General features: G+C 43.2%; 1 protein-coding gene across 1 annotated transcript in view; it reads right to left on the bottom strand.

The window, feature by feature from the left end:
- The window catches only part of ANO2 (anoctamin 2), a 131,506-nt gene that overhangs the window by 63,795 nt on the left and 51,797 nt on the right, over nucleotides 1-15,914 (bottom strand). Inside the window, exons 11-12 of the mRNA XM_053387705.1 lie at nucleotides 13,569-13,651; nucleotides 5,958-6,041 (exon numbers count right to left, since the gene is read on the bottom strand). Coding sequence (XP_053243680.1) covers nucleotides 5,958-6,041; nucleotides 13,569-13,651 — 167 coding nt within the window. The remainder of the gene's footprint in view (nucleotides 1-5,957; nucleotides 6,042-13,568; nucleotides 13,652-15,914) is intronic.

The raw sequence follows: 15,914 nt of genomic DNA, 5'->3' as shown, positions 1-15,914 counted from the left end.
TTGTTAGAGTGATAAATCAACCTTGTGTATCTGTTCCACTCCTGACAAGCTCTTTCCCCCACTTTCAATCTAACAGATAAAATATTTACTGCATCATGGAGACCTCGATGGCAAAATGTGTCATGCTCAGAAACACTACTACAACAGAATAAAAACCTCTAATAACTGCAACATAATCCCCAGGAGATAAATTATTGATTTTGTGGAACACGCCTTTATAAAATGGAGTTAAGTATGGTGAGAAAACCCAAACCAAACCAAAATGCCGAATGCTTGGGTTGACATATTCCCATTGTGAGCACAAAGGTGCCCTTGTATACCACATGAGAAATGACTTGACTTCCCGTATTTCATAAACAACATAAACACATAGCTTTCATAGTATGTTTCTGAGCACAATTCAAAGTGTTGGTGCTGACCTTTAAAGCCCTAAATGGCCTCGGTCCAGTATACCTGAAGGAGCGTCTCCACCCCCATCATTCAGCCCGGACACTGGGATTCAGTGCCAAGGGCCTTCTGGAGGTTACCTCGCTGCGAGAAGCCAAGTTACAGGGAACCAGGCACAGGGCCTTCTCGGTAGTGGCACTGTGGAATGCCCTCCCACCAGATGTCAAAGAGAACAACAACTACCGGACTTTTAGAAGATATCTGAAGGCAGCCCTGTTTAGGGAAGCTTTTAATGTTTAACAGACCATTGTATTTCAATATTTTGTTGGAAGCTGCCCAGAGTGGCCAGATGGGTGGGGTGTAAATAATAAATAATAAATAATAAATAATAAATAATAAATAATAAATAATAAATAATAAATAATAAATAATAAATAATAAATTTATTATTATTATTATTATTATTATTATTATTATTATTATTATTATTATTTCAAATTGCCTGTAATGCCACTGCAGAACATAAGGCATTGGGGGCTTTGCTTTTGGCCACTGCCAGGCTTGAAGTCACATGGTTTCCATTTATAACATCTATAACCAAATATAGTGTATTATATAAACCTCCAATGACTCACACATCAGACTCCCCTCCCCTCTAACAGATTCTCCTTTTGCCTGGCCTTGACATGTTTGAGACTGTTCCCTTTCCCCAACCATTTGATCCTATCCCTCTTTTGCCTCGAATTGTAGAATTGTACAGTCCAGTCATCCAGTCTGGAATCTCAGCTAAAGCATCCATGACAGATGGCCATCCAAACTCTGCTTAAAAACCTCCAAGGAAGGAGAGTCCACCATCTCCATTCCACTATCAGAAAGTTATTCCTGGTGTTCAGCCAGAACCTCCTTTCTTGTAAGTGGTTTGAACCCCACCCTCCAGAGCTGGAGAAAACAAGCTTGCTCTATCTGCCACGTGACAGCCTTTTAGATATTTGAAGATGTCTATCATATCTCCTCTCAATCTCTTTTCCAGGCTAAACATCCAACTTTTTATGGCTTTTAATCTGATTTCATTCTAATGTAAATTCTGAGCCACTCCTCCATATTTATTGATACAGAAGAAGAAGAAGAAGAAGAAGAAGAAGAAGAAGAAGAAGAAGAAGAAGAAGAAAATTATAAACAACCTGTGTACTTCACTCAGTCACAGCTACAGTTATGGCTTTTTATTCTCCTTTGATTTGGTACATTCTCAGAAATCAATAAACCTGTACCATATTTATTCGAGTCTCATGTGCCATTGCATCTAATGCGCACCTCAGTTTCCAGAACCTTTAAACCAAAAAAAGTACCGTATTTTTCGCTCTATAACACGCACCTGACCATAACACGCACATAGTTCTTAGAGGAGGAAAATCCGTAGGCATGCCACCCGTAGGCATTTCCTCCATAACACGCACAGACATTTCCCCTTACTTCCTAGGAGGAAAAAAGTGAGTGTTATGGTGCAAAAAATACGGTATTTGCTGGCGAATGTAAATGTGTAATCAAATCTAAAGCGCACATTACTTTTCGCAACATAATTTGGCCAAAAAAGGTGAGCATTAGATTTGAGTAAATGTGGTATTTTTAAAAAGGAAGCTTTAACAATTGCACAGTTCCACCCATTAGACAAGTGCATAGCAATTCATTTGAATATTCTAATGGAGGGGGACTCCATTAATGGTGAGTCCAAGAATCCATCAGACTCCAGCATCAGCATCTATTATCACCCATATTTATTTATTTATCTTTCTTTCTCTCCCTTTCTCCCTCCACAAAGGTAGCTTTATACAGGAAAGGGGAAAACAGCAGTAAGCTCTGGCCACAAACTCTCCCCGGTACACAAGTTTGTTTGCGTGTCTATATATAAATACATATCGGTGAAAATTAAGGAAAATGCTAGTTTCTGGTACTAGCTTTCCTATGGGAGCTACACCATTGAACAAGCCCAAACACAGTTTTGACCAAAGCAAAGTCCACACAAAAGGTTAACACAATGCATACATCTCCCCTTAACAAAGCAGATCAAGCGTCGTGCAAAGCGAATCTCTGATGAATATGGATATTGTTAAAACTTTCCTAACTTGGCAGCTTTATCAAATGGACAAAACATCCGCTTTGTAGAAGACAGAAAGCTTATCCGTATCCTCATTATCCTGTCAGGGTTTATGCATGCATGACAGCCACTGATATTAATGGAAACAATTATCCCAATGCATACATTTTAATGCACCATGATAGTCTGGGCAATGGAAGAACTAATATTATCGTCTACAGTCTTTGCTCAGTTGCAGTTCCTTGCCTTTTATGGGGAAACCTCAGCCTTGTGAGAAAGTCACGCTCATTTTGGGATGAAAGCTGCATTACTAGAATATGGAGAATTATTACTCCAAAGCAGTTATGAAACGCAGCATTATAGTATATTAATTTATGACACTATGAACTGCATTGTGGTTTTTGTTGGGTTGTGTAAAACCCTCCTGCAAGAAATTGAACACGTCTTTGAAACTCTTTTGGCTTCTGCTGAAATTCAGATGGTTTGTCTCAGTATGGTAAACTTTGATGAACTGGGTGGGTGGAGAAAACCCCTTGAGAAGTTCTGGTTGCATTGAAACTTAGTGCTTCTCTTGAAGATTGTTAGATATAAGGGACTAACCAGCCTATTGGGCTTTACTATCCAGCAGGGCCAGATTGAGATTTGATGAGGCCCTAAGCAACTGAAGGTAACAGGGCCCTTTATATGTCCAGCTGTCCTTTGTCAACAACAAATTACTTTCAATGGGAAAGTGTGCCTTGGTTTTGGAAAGCTTTGCTTTTGGAACAGACCTCCGGAATGGATTAAGTTTTAGAACAAAGGTACCACTGTATATAGAAATGAGCAAACCAGTGATATTTTAGGGAGCAGGCTAGCAGTCAGGGCCCATTACTTACATCATAGGAGCCTACACAAGAAGCAAGAAGCAAGTAGCATCCAGGCAAGTTCTAAAGGTAAAGGGACCCCTGACCGTTAGGTCCAGTCGCGGACGACTCTGGGGTTGCACACTCATCTCGCTTTACTAAGCCGCTTCTGGCGAACCAGGGAGGCTCACGGAAACGCCGTTTACCTTCCCGCCGGAGCGGTACCTATTTATCTACTTGCACTTTGATGTGCTTTTGAACTGCTAGGTTGACAGGAGCAGGGACTGAGCAACGGGAGCTCACCCCGTCGCGGGGATTCGAACCGCCGACCTTCTGATCGGCAAGTCCTAGGCTCTGTGGTTTAGACCACAGCACCATCCGCATTCCTGGGCAAGCTCTAGGAAGAGGCAAATTGCCTCAGTCAGGATGGGTGGCAAATAAGTACTCCTCCACTTATTTTCATCACTTGCCACTGAGCCACCTATGCCTGCCCTCCCAGCTCCTATGGTTCTCCAGAGCAATAACGTCTTTCTCCTTTCCTCTGCCACCACCATGGCCCTGGCTCCTTCTCTCCCGCAACCCACCACCTTACTCATTCATCCTTTTGCCACTACTAATGCTGTCGCTTGGCTCACTGTGCCACTGCCTCACTCTGAGAACAGGCTGCAGTGTCTTTCCTCAAAGAAAGGCATTCTGGTTAAGGTGGTCAAAGGGAGTGCCTGTGCTGCTGTTATTTTGCCATCGTAGTTAGAAATTCTCTTTTAAATTTAGCTGTTTAAAAATAAACTTCAGCTGCCACAACAATGCCACAGTGGCATAGAAACTCTCATGGTCCACCTTGCCCAGAACACCTCGCTCTGAGGAAAGAGCCCAGGCCAGGGGTCTGCAACCTTTAAGACAAAAAGAGCCACTTGGACCCGTTTCCGAAGGAAAAAAAACTGGGAGCCGCAAAACTCGTCATTATAAAAATAACCTTTTTGTCACTTTTTATTATTTCTTTGTTTGACCCCTCAGAATTACTCCTCCTCATAGAAATAAACGTTAAATTAACAAGTTACCTTTTTTGTGTGTGTGTGTTCTTCACTCCCCTTCGAAACAGTGACCAGCGTACATGCCTCCTTTCAATGCAGTGACCAGCGTACATGCCCCTTACAATGTAGTGGGCGGGCGGGCGGGAAGGTGACGTCGGGACGGTGCGTGACTAACGCACGCACCGCCCCCATGCGACGTCACAGCCAGTACAGCGCCCGCCACAGTGGGGAGTGTCGGCCGCACAATGCACCTCCTCCCCTCGCTAGTATCCGCCCCGGAGCCGCGGCAAAGGTGTAAAAGAGCCACATGAGGCTCCGGAGCCGCGGGTTGCTGACCCCTGGCCCAGGCATTCCTTTAAAAATTTGGGGCGGGGGAGGGCTGGGCCCCCAGGATTTGGCGCCCCTGCTCTGGGCTATTCAGCTGTCTTCCTATTGGCATAGACCTACCTCTTCTGCTTCCTGAATATGAGGGAAACCAGAAGGTACATCTGTGATATCCCTACCAACAGAAAGTCTCAAAATGAGTGAAGCCAGCCTAGAATCTGCTGGATCCCAAGATGCTCTTACAGCCAACACTGGCTGGCATTAGACTCCATCTGCCTGTCCCCCACCTTCTCCTACTGCCACCATAAATGGCCGGCTTGCTGATGTGGCAGTGACTGTCCCACTCTGCATAGTCTAGGCAGTGGCAGCAGAAACACTGAATTGTCCAAGGCTGTTGGTTAACCAAGCAATTCACTTGAAATAAATATCAGTCAATGTGTATCTTATGAAAATGAGTCTTTTTTAGTACTTAAGGATCAGTCATTAAAAAAAACACTGCCATCTATCAATGGAAAATTATCAGAGTCGGCAGAAGAAGATTGGGAAAAATTTAAGGACTATTTACAGAAATATTGTAAAATTAAGGAATGTTGAATGATGTTGGATTGAAATTAAGTGGTTTTTAGCTGTAATGGTATAAAGGAATATGAAAAAATGGTTTTTTATAAGTAAAAATTTAAGGTTATAATAACCTAAGATGTTGGATAGAAAATAAGGTGTTTTTATAAGCTGTAATGCTTTGAGATAAGGATTTGCTGAACAAATAATTTGAATTCGACTACAAGAAGGGGAGGTATGAGGAGGTCAGGGAAATATGTCATTGAAAATTAAGTATTGTGAACTATATGTGTTTTTAAACTTTTTTGTTTGTTTTTTGTTTGTATAAAAATTGAAAATTTTTAATAAATATCCTTTTTTAAAAAAACATCAATGGAAAATTATCTGTTTCATTTTCAATTGTAGGAACACAACAAAATCAAAATAGCACCCTACCCACCCACCCCAAAATAAGCAAGAACTTGTCTTTTGGAGCAAAACCTGGTTTATTCAACCAAGGCTTTAATCAATTAAAGGTTACAGCCCTAAGAAAAACATAATATGCATGTTGAAAAGAAATGGAAGGCAAAAATACAGTAAAAATCAAATCAAATCAAAACTTTATTGCAGTTCAAAGACCCACAAAAAAAATTTCAAAACTAGATACAGTTAAAACAACCAGACAGACAGATGGTAGAAACCAAGGCAGTCATTTTGTTTTATGGTAAAACTGAAATGTCATACCTCATCTTGACATGTCTTTTTGCATTTTTCGGTTTGGGATTTCTTCTGTAGCAATTTGGTTTCATATTCTGGTCTGGGATGTTCCTAAAGAAAAATGTAAAAATGTGGGGCAAATTTAACATCAGAAGATTAATAGATAATCAAATGGAATAAAAGCACATCAATACACTTTTCAGTAGCTCACAATTAAGAAACACACCAATCAGATAAGAAACACTTATCTGGTTACACTGTAACACTGATATGGTTATCAAAATGGAAAAAGAAGTCTAACCTTTACTAGTTCCTTGGGACGTTTTTGGCAGTGGAGAGGAAGGGAGAACACATTTAGAACCAACACCTTGCAAGACTTACTAAATAAACAATTGAATTAAAATAGTCACACTGGACCTTATAACTGGTTTTGAAATAATATGTGGCATTTGCGTGTCGAGGTCCCCAAGACACCCCAAATAAAAACACAATGACACTTAATTTTTGTTTAAGGTTTTTGGCATAATTTTGGCCACAACTTTATTCAAATTACAGCAATGTGAGTGGTTGCTTAGGCATTGGTAGCACTAACTGACCCCGCACGGGGACAGCTCTGACATTCGCACCCCCCGTGAAGTCAGCAAGGGTAAGTCACCTGGGGAGAGAGACGGGACTGGGAACCGTGCCTCACCTCTCCCCAGAATGCTCCCTTGGGCTCTTGCGTAGCCCTAGCCCCTTGCCAGGGGGTTTCGGACAAAAGCATGGGGAGCCCCTGGGTTCCTTTAACGGAAAACCCTTGAAGCAGCAGCAGCAGCAGCATTTTGGAGGGGCAGGCACAGCCAAATCCATACCCCTCCACCAACCAATTCTAAGACCAATGCCTAACCGCAACCTTACAAGTTGTGACAATTTGCTACGCAGTAGGCAAAACCAAATGGCACCAGCCAATCAGCCAAATGGACAACATTCCTACCGGGCCCTTGCCCCAAACCAGACGACCCCATGACAGGCATAGCAAGGTCAAGCAAACAGCCTAACATTAGGGAGGGAGGGCGGGTGATCCGAAGTAAGCAGCGAAAAGAGGAATTTCCTTGCTGCGTACCTTGTATTTAACAAATAGGGCTGTCAATCAATAAATGGCAACATCTAGATTTCCCCTGCTTAAAGGATGGCCAAACCATTTGCCTAGTAACAGTGAGGTGTCTCGTCAGCCCCAACCGCAACACGTGCTCTCCATGAGGGAGAACACACTTTGCCTGTTGTCTGTTTCAAATGAATATACATTGATGAGAGCTACACAACTCATGAACCAAGTCAAATCCTGCCCGGCAAACGTATATTTTATTTATTTATTTATTTATTTATTTATTTATTTATTTATTTATTATATTTCAATCTCACTCAAACAATTATCTCTCGGAGCAGCTAATATCAAGTAGAAAACTATAGTGGCAGGCACTATTCACAAACGAAAATGAGGCACAAGCCCTGTCCTGAGGCTTACAAACTAAAATGACAATGCGCAGGAGGAGATGAGGGAGATCAGTCAGACAGTGCCAGAACAAAGCAGTGAGTTGTAAACAGGATTGTATAACCAGTTCAGGAAGGCTCATACTTCCTTTCTGGTGTTCTTGCTTGAATAGAAGCGGTGCAGCTTCGCATCAGACCTCGTTCATGTGGCCGGTGGCCAAAGCCCGAGTATCCTTTGCCTGACAACTTCTCTGATATTGTGCAAACCGACACAGGCAGCCAAAACAGGAGACAAGTCAAGCAACAGATGGACTATTCATGGGCTCAGCTTAGTGGACCAGCTTTCTTTTTAAACACAAAGCATCTGAAGCAATGACGTCATTTGGGGTGTCATTGTGGCGCCGAACCGTATTTGAAATATTTCGCTGAATGTAAAATATGATAAATATTTATAGTTCAGCAGGTTTCCCGTTTTCCAGAAAGCTAAATTAAGTGGAGTATTCAGACCACTGATACAATAACTAATACCTGATGTGGTACCTCGGGTTAAGTACTTAATTAGTTCCGCAGGTCCGTTCTTAACCTGAAACTGTTCTTAACCTGAAGCACCACTTTAGCTAATGGGGCCTCCTGCTGCTGCCGCGCCGCCGGAACATGATTTCTGTTCTTATCCTGAAGCAAAGTTCTTAACCTGAAGCACTATTTCTGGGTTAGCGGAGTCTGTAACCTGAAGCGTATGTAACCTGAGGTACCACTGTACTAAATATATGATAGGGAGATCCCTCTCTTTCTTTCTCTCTCGCCCAAGATCTCTCCCTCTCTGCCCAAGTGAATCTCTCCCCAACCACACATATGTCAGAGAGTCAGTGCGGTGGAGAGGCTAGAGTGTTGAATTAGGACCTGGGAGCTTCAGCCATAAAGCGAGGGATCGTAAAGTTCACTGGGTGAACTTGGGCCAGTCACTATCTCTCAGCCTAAGCCAGGCTTCCCCAATCTCGGCCCTCCAGATGTTTTGAGACTACAATTCCTGTTATGTACTGAAGTTCTCACCCTGGGCCAGCAGGGGGATACTGTAGATAGTTATGCAAATGAAGGATCGAAAGTGACGTTCAGTGATTGGATAGTTTGTATGCAAATGAAGGATCGAAAGTGACGTTCAGTGATTGGATAGTTTTAGAAAGTTGTTACAGTAACAAGGTACTGGAGCTCTATTTAAGCAGGCTGACTGAGCCCTTCAGTTCAGTTCTGTTCCAGCTTACAAATAAAGAGCTGCTTTGGAGAAATCGCTGTGTCGTCTGCTATGTCTCCCCAGAACTTAACAATTCCCATCATCCCTGACCACTGGTCCTGCTAGCTAGGGATCATGGGAGTTTTAGGCCAAACACATTCGGAGGACGGAGGTTGGGGAAGCCTGTCCTAAGCCTACCTCACAATAAAAAGGGGAGGGGAGACCGAGTTCTTTAAAGGAAAGGTGGGATATAAATGTTATAAAATAAAATACACCTCCCTTTTCCTCTCACACACAGAGAACACAATGATCTCCCTCTCTCCCTCCCACACAGTACTTCCCCCCCCCTAGGGGTACTCTCATTTTGACTCAAGAAAACCATCATTTTATAGTTCAAATCGGGAAAAATAAATACAATAAATGGACAAAAGTACAAATATTCACCCCTGGGTCCCGTCCCCCGAAAAAAGCACTGCTTCCACATCACAAATACATGTTCTCTCTCAGACAAATCACCTCTGAATCTCTCTCACACATTCTATATGGGGGCATTCAGAAAAACCCTTCCACGGGGCAAAGGAAGCACTCGCCGTCAACTCCATCTAGCTGGTGGGAGGCAGAGGCATGAGTCTGCAAATATACCCCAACTCTTTCCTCGCTTCCCTAAAGGTAAAGGGACCCCTGACCATTAGGTCCAGTCGTGACTGACTCTGGGATTGCGGCGATCATCTCGCTTTACTGGCCGAGGGAGCTGGCGTACAGCTTCCGGGTCATGTGGCCAGCATGACTAAGCCGCTTCTGGCGAACCAGAGCAGCGTATAGAAACGCTGTTTACCTTCCCCTCCGGAGTGGTACCTATTTATCTACTTGCACTTTGACGTGCTTTCAAACTGCTAGGTTGGCAGGGGCAGGGACCGGGCAATGGGAGCTCACCCCGTCGCAGGGATTCGAACTGCTGACCTTCTGATTGGCAAGTCCTAGGCTCTGTGGTTTAACCCACAGCGCCACCCATGTCCCTTCTTGCTTCCCTAGCTTCCCTTTAAAAAAAAATCAAGCCCAGCATGGGGCAAAAGAAGCACTCCTGGACCCTGCCAGGTCCAGCTGGCCAGCAGTTAGCAGTGGCCTGAGCATGTGGAGATATCCTTGTCACTCCTCCTTCCCCACCTTTTTCTTTTCAGACTCCCCAGCACAGGCAAATGTGGCCTGAACAAATGGCTGACACTCGTACCTGAGCATTCTGCCAGGAAAAAAAAAGGAAACCTACTCTTTGTGTGTATCGTTTTGGTCTATTGGTCACAACCAGAGAGTTTAGTCTTCTTCTGTTGCTCATCTATAGCATGGGTAGGCAAACTAAGGCCCGGGGGCCGGATGTGGCCCAATCACCTTTGCAATCCGGCCCTTGGACAGTCTGGGAATCAGCATGTTTTTACATGAGTAGAATGTGCCCTTTTATTTAAAATGCATCTCTGGGTTATTTGTGGGGCATAGGAATTCATTCATTCCCCCCCCCAAAAAAAATATAGTCCGGTCCCCTACAAGGTCTGAGGGACAGTGGACCGACCCACTGCTGAAAAAGTTTGCTGACCCCTGGTCTATAGAGTAATAAGGATACTTGAAGTTACAGATAGGTAGCCGTGTTGGTCTGCCATAGTCAAAACAAAATTTTTTCTCCCTTCCTATCTACTTCCTTGCAAGTAGATATCTGAAGAAGTGTGCATGCACACGAAAGCTCATACCAAGAACTAACTTAGTTGGTCTTTAAGGTGCTACTGGAAGGAAAATTTTTTTTTGTTTTAAGGATACTTGAAAGCGGGGTGAGTACAGATGAATGCACTAGCTTTGCCCTGCTACCATTTTGGTCACCTAGAATGCTCATTGCGTCTCCTCATTTGTGTTAAAAACCTGGAGAATCAGGTTTCTGAAACATATGTGAGCAGAGAACATTTCCAACTTTGAAGTCTGGGGAGATCAGCGAAAGGGACAGAGGTAGTGCAATGATCCTTGTGCCCCTTTCTTGATTTAACTCAAATGGAAACCACCCAAAGACAGCTTTAAGCTTACAAGTTTCTGATCTTTGGGTTTAATTCTGAACTTATTTTCACCAGTGTGGTTTAGCTGAAATTACTGGAGTCACACCGGTGCAAAAGCCAGTGGAATTAAGATTTTTGTTTAAGAGAGAGAAGGCGGTTTGACTTAGAACAATACAATGGTGCCTCGCAAGACGAACGCCTCGCAAAACGAAAAACTCGCAAGACGAAAGAGTTTTCCGTTTTGGAGGTGCTTTGCAAAACGAATTTCCCTATGGGCTTGCTTCGCAAGAAGAAAGCCCATAGGGAAATCTCCGCCGGCCTTCAGAAGAGGTCCTGGACCTCTTCTGAAGGCCGGCGGGGGGCAAAAGTCTTTGCTCCCCCCGCCTGCCTTCCCGGGACAGCGGAGAAGTCTCCGCTGTCCCGGGGGCTTTTAAAATGCTGGCGGGCGGCAGCCCCCGGGATGGCGGAGACTTCTCTGCTGTCCCGGGGCGATCTGAAAATGCTGGCGGGCGGCAGCGAAAGCTTCGCTGCCGCCCGCCAGCATTTTAAAAGCCCCCGGGACAGCGGAGAAGTCTCCGCTGTCCCGGGGGCTTTTAAAATGCTGGCAGTCGGGAGGAAAGCCCTCCTGTCCCCGGAGCTTGCGGGGTGGGAGGTGGGGAGAAGGGCTTTTCTTCCCACCGCCAGCCTTCAGAACAGCCTTCTGAAGGCTGGCGGTGGGAAGAAAAGCCCTTGTCCCCCCCCCCCAGCCTTCAGAAGAGGTCGGGGGACAGACTGTCCCCGGACCTGGTCTGAAGGCGCTTTCCATAGGAACACATTGATTGATTTTCAATGCATTCCTATGGGAAACCGTGCTTCGCAAGACGAAAAACTCGCAAGAAGAAAAAACTTGCGGAACGAATTAATTTCGTCTTGCGAGGCACCACTGTATTGTAAATGACTCTGATGTGTTGAGGAAGTCTAAATATCCATGTACGGAGAATAAAATATATATATATATATATATATATATATATATATATATATATATATATATAATCTCCACATCACACACATCCACTAATGCTGGAAGGAAGCCAGTCCAGCTGCCAGACACTTATTGAAAACCATGTGAGCCAAGCTAAAGACCAAATAATTGCTCCAAATGAAAACTGAGACTTCCCATCTTGGAAACAAAAAGCAAAATCCTGAATTTTGTACTTATGCAAATGCCTTGTTGACGTCAATAGGACTTTTCTGTGACCAAGGAATAGACTCAAATATACTGTTTACAATATGGAAGTTACCTATGGGAATTTTAAAATAACTTGGATATCTGTTTTGTTTTTTAACAGTTCTGACATCCATTGATATGTTTTCTGTTTGAAACAATATACTTTCCCCCCCACATATAACTAACAGTTGAATAGATTGAAGGTTCAACCCTGGTCTGGAGACTGGAGAATTTTCCCACATCAAACAGCCTTTCCTATCTTAAACAACGATCATAATTATACTGGGTTCTGAACTGGTGGAAATCCAGTAATTTAAACACACAGCAAAAATAAAATACTGAATTCCATCAACGACTAAGATCCAAGACAGAAACAGAGCTAATGCAGGAGTCTTTTTATCCCTGCTCTAATGTTCAGTTCTGATTCCCTTCATTTTCTCATGCATCTCAGTTGCCCTGTGTCAATCTCAAGTTATTTCATTTCTTCTTTCCAGTAATCTTTCTAATTTTGTGATTAAGGCTAACCATCTTTCCTATCCTTTTAACCTTCACATTTTTATCATTTATTAACTTTCTGACTTCCCCTCTCTCTCTCCCCACTCAACATCTGCAGAATCTTAGAATTCATCTACATTGTCCACCTCTCATTCTGACATGTAGCTACTAGAAACAAAGGGGGAAAAGGGTTGAAATCTAGAAGGCTGCAAATCATGTTAACCCTTCTTTAAAAAGCATATTGGAAAGGTAGAATAAGGGAATAGAGGTCAGTGATAAACCTGGGACGGATACAAGAAAACATTAAGATTTTCATTGCATGATAACTGGGCTCAGCAACAGAAAAGGGAAGTTTCCTCCAAATATTATTCTAGACAGAGTTACTATAGTCCAAAGATAAACTAAGCTGAAAGGGCTTGAGCGATTTATCTCTTTTTCCTATGAAACAATTTTCCACCAAGAGCATATAACAGAAACAGAAGTTGTTTAAAGAAAACTTAAAATCTCAGTGCCATGTTATGCTTGCTATTAATATTATATTACTAAACAAACGCATGGCTGGATGGTTCCCACCAAACCCGGCTTTATTTGGTACTGAATATATCCCAGTATCCACTCTTACTATACCTCTCTGTTCCCGTGACAGCAATCATCTCATTCTAGGCTGAGGTAAGGTAAACACAGGGGGCACTGTAGTCTAAACCACAGAGTCTCTTGGGCTTGCTGATCAGAAGGTCGGTGGTTCGAATCCCCGCAATGGGGTGAGCTCCCATTGCTCTGTCCCAGCTCCTTCCAACCTAGCAGTTCAAAAGCATGCCAGTGCAAGTAGATAAATAGGTACCGCTGCAGCGGGAAGGTAAATGGTGTTTCTGTGCGCTGCTCTGGTTTCCGTCACGGTGTCCCGTTGCGCCAGAAGTGGTTTAGTCATGCTGGCCACATGACTTGGAAAGCTGTCTGTGGACAAACACCGACTCCCTCAGCCTGAAGCGAGAAGAGCGCCACACCCCATAGTTGCCTTTGGCTGGACTTAACTGTCCAAGGGTCCTTTACCTTTATTTTATTTTACTTTAGATTGAACCTCTTTTTGTCCCAATGTCATATCCAGCCACACCCTATGGATTTATAATAGCAAGTCTCCACCTGATGTATTTTTTTATTGGAAACTATTTGGACTACTTAAAAAAGTAATAATAAAAAACCCTTACTTCTTCCTCCTCCAAGCCAGTTAGGTCCCAGAAATAACTTAGTCTCATCTGCAAACGCTTCCAGTTTTCAAGGAACATGGTGGCTGAGAAAGAAAATCCAATTTTAATCAGAAGAGGGCTTTAGAGTCAAAATTGATTATTCTGATTACCAGTATGCTGAATATTCAAACCCTCCTAATATAGCTATACAGCAAATCAGAGCCTGAGCAGTCTAGAATGACGCCTAGAATAGATAGAGTATAATCAGCAGCACAGGGAACTTCTCTGAAACGAAGCACTACTTTTTGCTTGACTTGAACCTGTTGCCAAACCTGTTAAAATTCTAACACTGAAAGAAAATTTACAACACGCTTTCCAGAGGTTATATTTTCCGATACCTCCAATAGAACACCAGATCTCATTCAGTCTTGAAACCCTAACATTAATAATTTGGGTAGCATTTATCATAATCCAACTTCAAATTACTGAATATTAGTCTGTACGGTCATCATGAATGATAACCTATTGGCCTTATTGCAGTCAAAGGAGTCTTTCTAAAATGTCAGGGCTGATAACTAGAGAAAAGCAGACCAGGACTATTCACTTGCACGGTTGTGGGTCTGCACCCACCTCACCAGGGTGACAGCAGGTAGAACAGTCCTTCACCATTTCCACTGGCTACACATGTGCAATATCCAATGCCCAAATATCTGAAAATGTCTATATCATAGTCCACATATAACATGGTTTTTTGTTTTTGTTTTTAAAACTATATAACAAAATATTAAACAGGTGTTAAAGGCATAATAAAAATAAACAAACGTTCATTCCTTAATTGATACTTGTTTTGTACATCATTTCGTAATGAATTTGAAATGACCCCCGATCCTCCCATTATGTTCCCAAACCGAATACCTTAATTACACACTTGGCTTTATTTTCTCCTCGTTATTCTAATTACTTTAAATTTATAAAGTTGATCGATTACTTGCAGAAACTCAATAAAGGCCTGCCGAAGGAATTAATATTTTGACAACGGTCTTTTACATAAACTCTGTAAATATCCCCCACTCTGGTAAATTTTTCATCTGTAACGTCTCATAGCCTTGCTGATATTCTCACTAATTCAACATACTCTCTTAATTCATTTTGCCAGTCTGATTTGGATGGGTATAGGAGAAACTGAACAATTGTATTTTTTTAAATGGGCTATAGCTATGCTATCACACTCTACTAGCAAATAGTATCGCTATGACAAGTTATGTCTGGGTGGTTTATTTTGCAAAGACCCCTGGAAAAATCATAGAGCCCGTGCAGGAACTCTATTATGATGAAGATGCTCCTCTTTACCCTTGTGCTTGACACTTGAAAGTCTGTATTTTCAGGATCCACCCTATTTTCTTTGATTGCATTTTCTGTACTTTTTAAAACTGTTTTTAATGCTGTGTTTTAAATTGTTGTTCCCTCACCCAAGACCTTAGGATGAAGAGTAGGTAATAAATGAATAAATAAATAAATGCCCCTGTCCATCATCGGTGCCCACCCACCCACCAGTGGGAGCCCAACATAACAGGAGGGAACAGCAACCACCAGAACACCACTGGGACTGAGGAATGAACTTGCCCACTGAGCCTAGTGACCCCAGGGCCCAGGGTGTGAGAAGCAGTTCTGGTCCTTCCCACTGTGTGATTTACTTTGCCTTATAGAACTCAGTGTGAGCTTCCATGCTTCCATGTACATCCCTGTGCACAGATGCATGGAAACCAAGTTCAGCCACACAGCTGGATCCTGTAAAGTGGAAGAAAGGAGATTCCAGGAAGAACCTTCTGACAGTAGCAGCTGTTCAAGAGTAGAACGGACTGCCTAGGAAGGTGGTGGACTCTCCTTCCTTGAAGGTTTTTAAGCAGAGGTTGGGTGGCCAACTGCCATGGATGCTTTCATTGCATTGCAGAGGGTTGGCCTTGGAGGCCCTTCCAACTCTACAATTCTATGAACGTGCAATAAATCCACCATGGTGCTAACTAGAGCCCAGGAGAGGAAGCAGAGCAATAAAGAAACAGCCCCGCCTCTCCTACAAAAGACCAACCTAGACTGCTGCCATCGAGTGGTAACTAGCCATATAGCTACTGAAGATTCCCTTAGGGCTAACCCCACTGGCCCTTCCCAAGAGTCACTGAATCTTGCATCCTTAAGGAGCATTAATGACCATAACCAACAAAGAGAAGGTTGGCAAATCTCCTCCAACCAAGAACCAGTGGTGGAGCTTCATGCTCTGGCACCGGGGGGTGGAGAGCAGGTGGGGGCAGGGCTGGCATGCATCCTGGGGCTGTGGCGCGTGCCCTGGGGGCGTGGTGTGCCACCCGTAGG

The sequence above is a fragment of the Podarcis raffonei genome, chromosome 5 (assembly GCF_027172205.1).
Source record: "Podarcis raffonei isolate rPodRaf1 chromosome 5, rPodRaf1.pri, whole genome shotgun sequence".
Classification (NCBI taxonomy): domain Eukaryota; kingdom Metazoa; phylum Chordata; class Lepidosauria; order Squamata; family Lacertidae; genus Podarcis; species Podarcis raffonei.
Note: the sequence above shows the minus strand (reverse complement) of the source record. Positions and strands in the feature narration are given on the sequence as shown.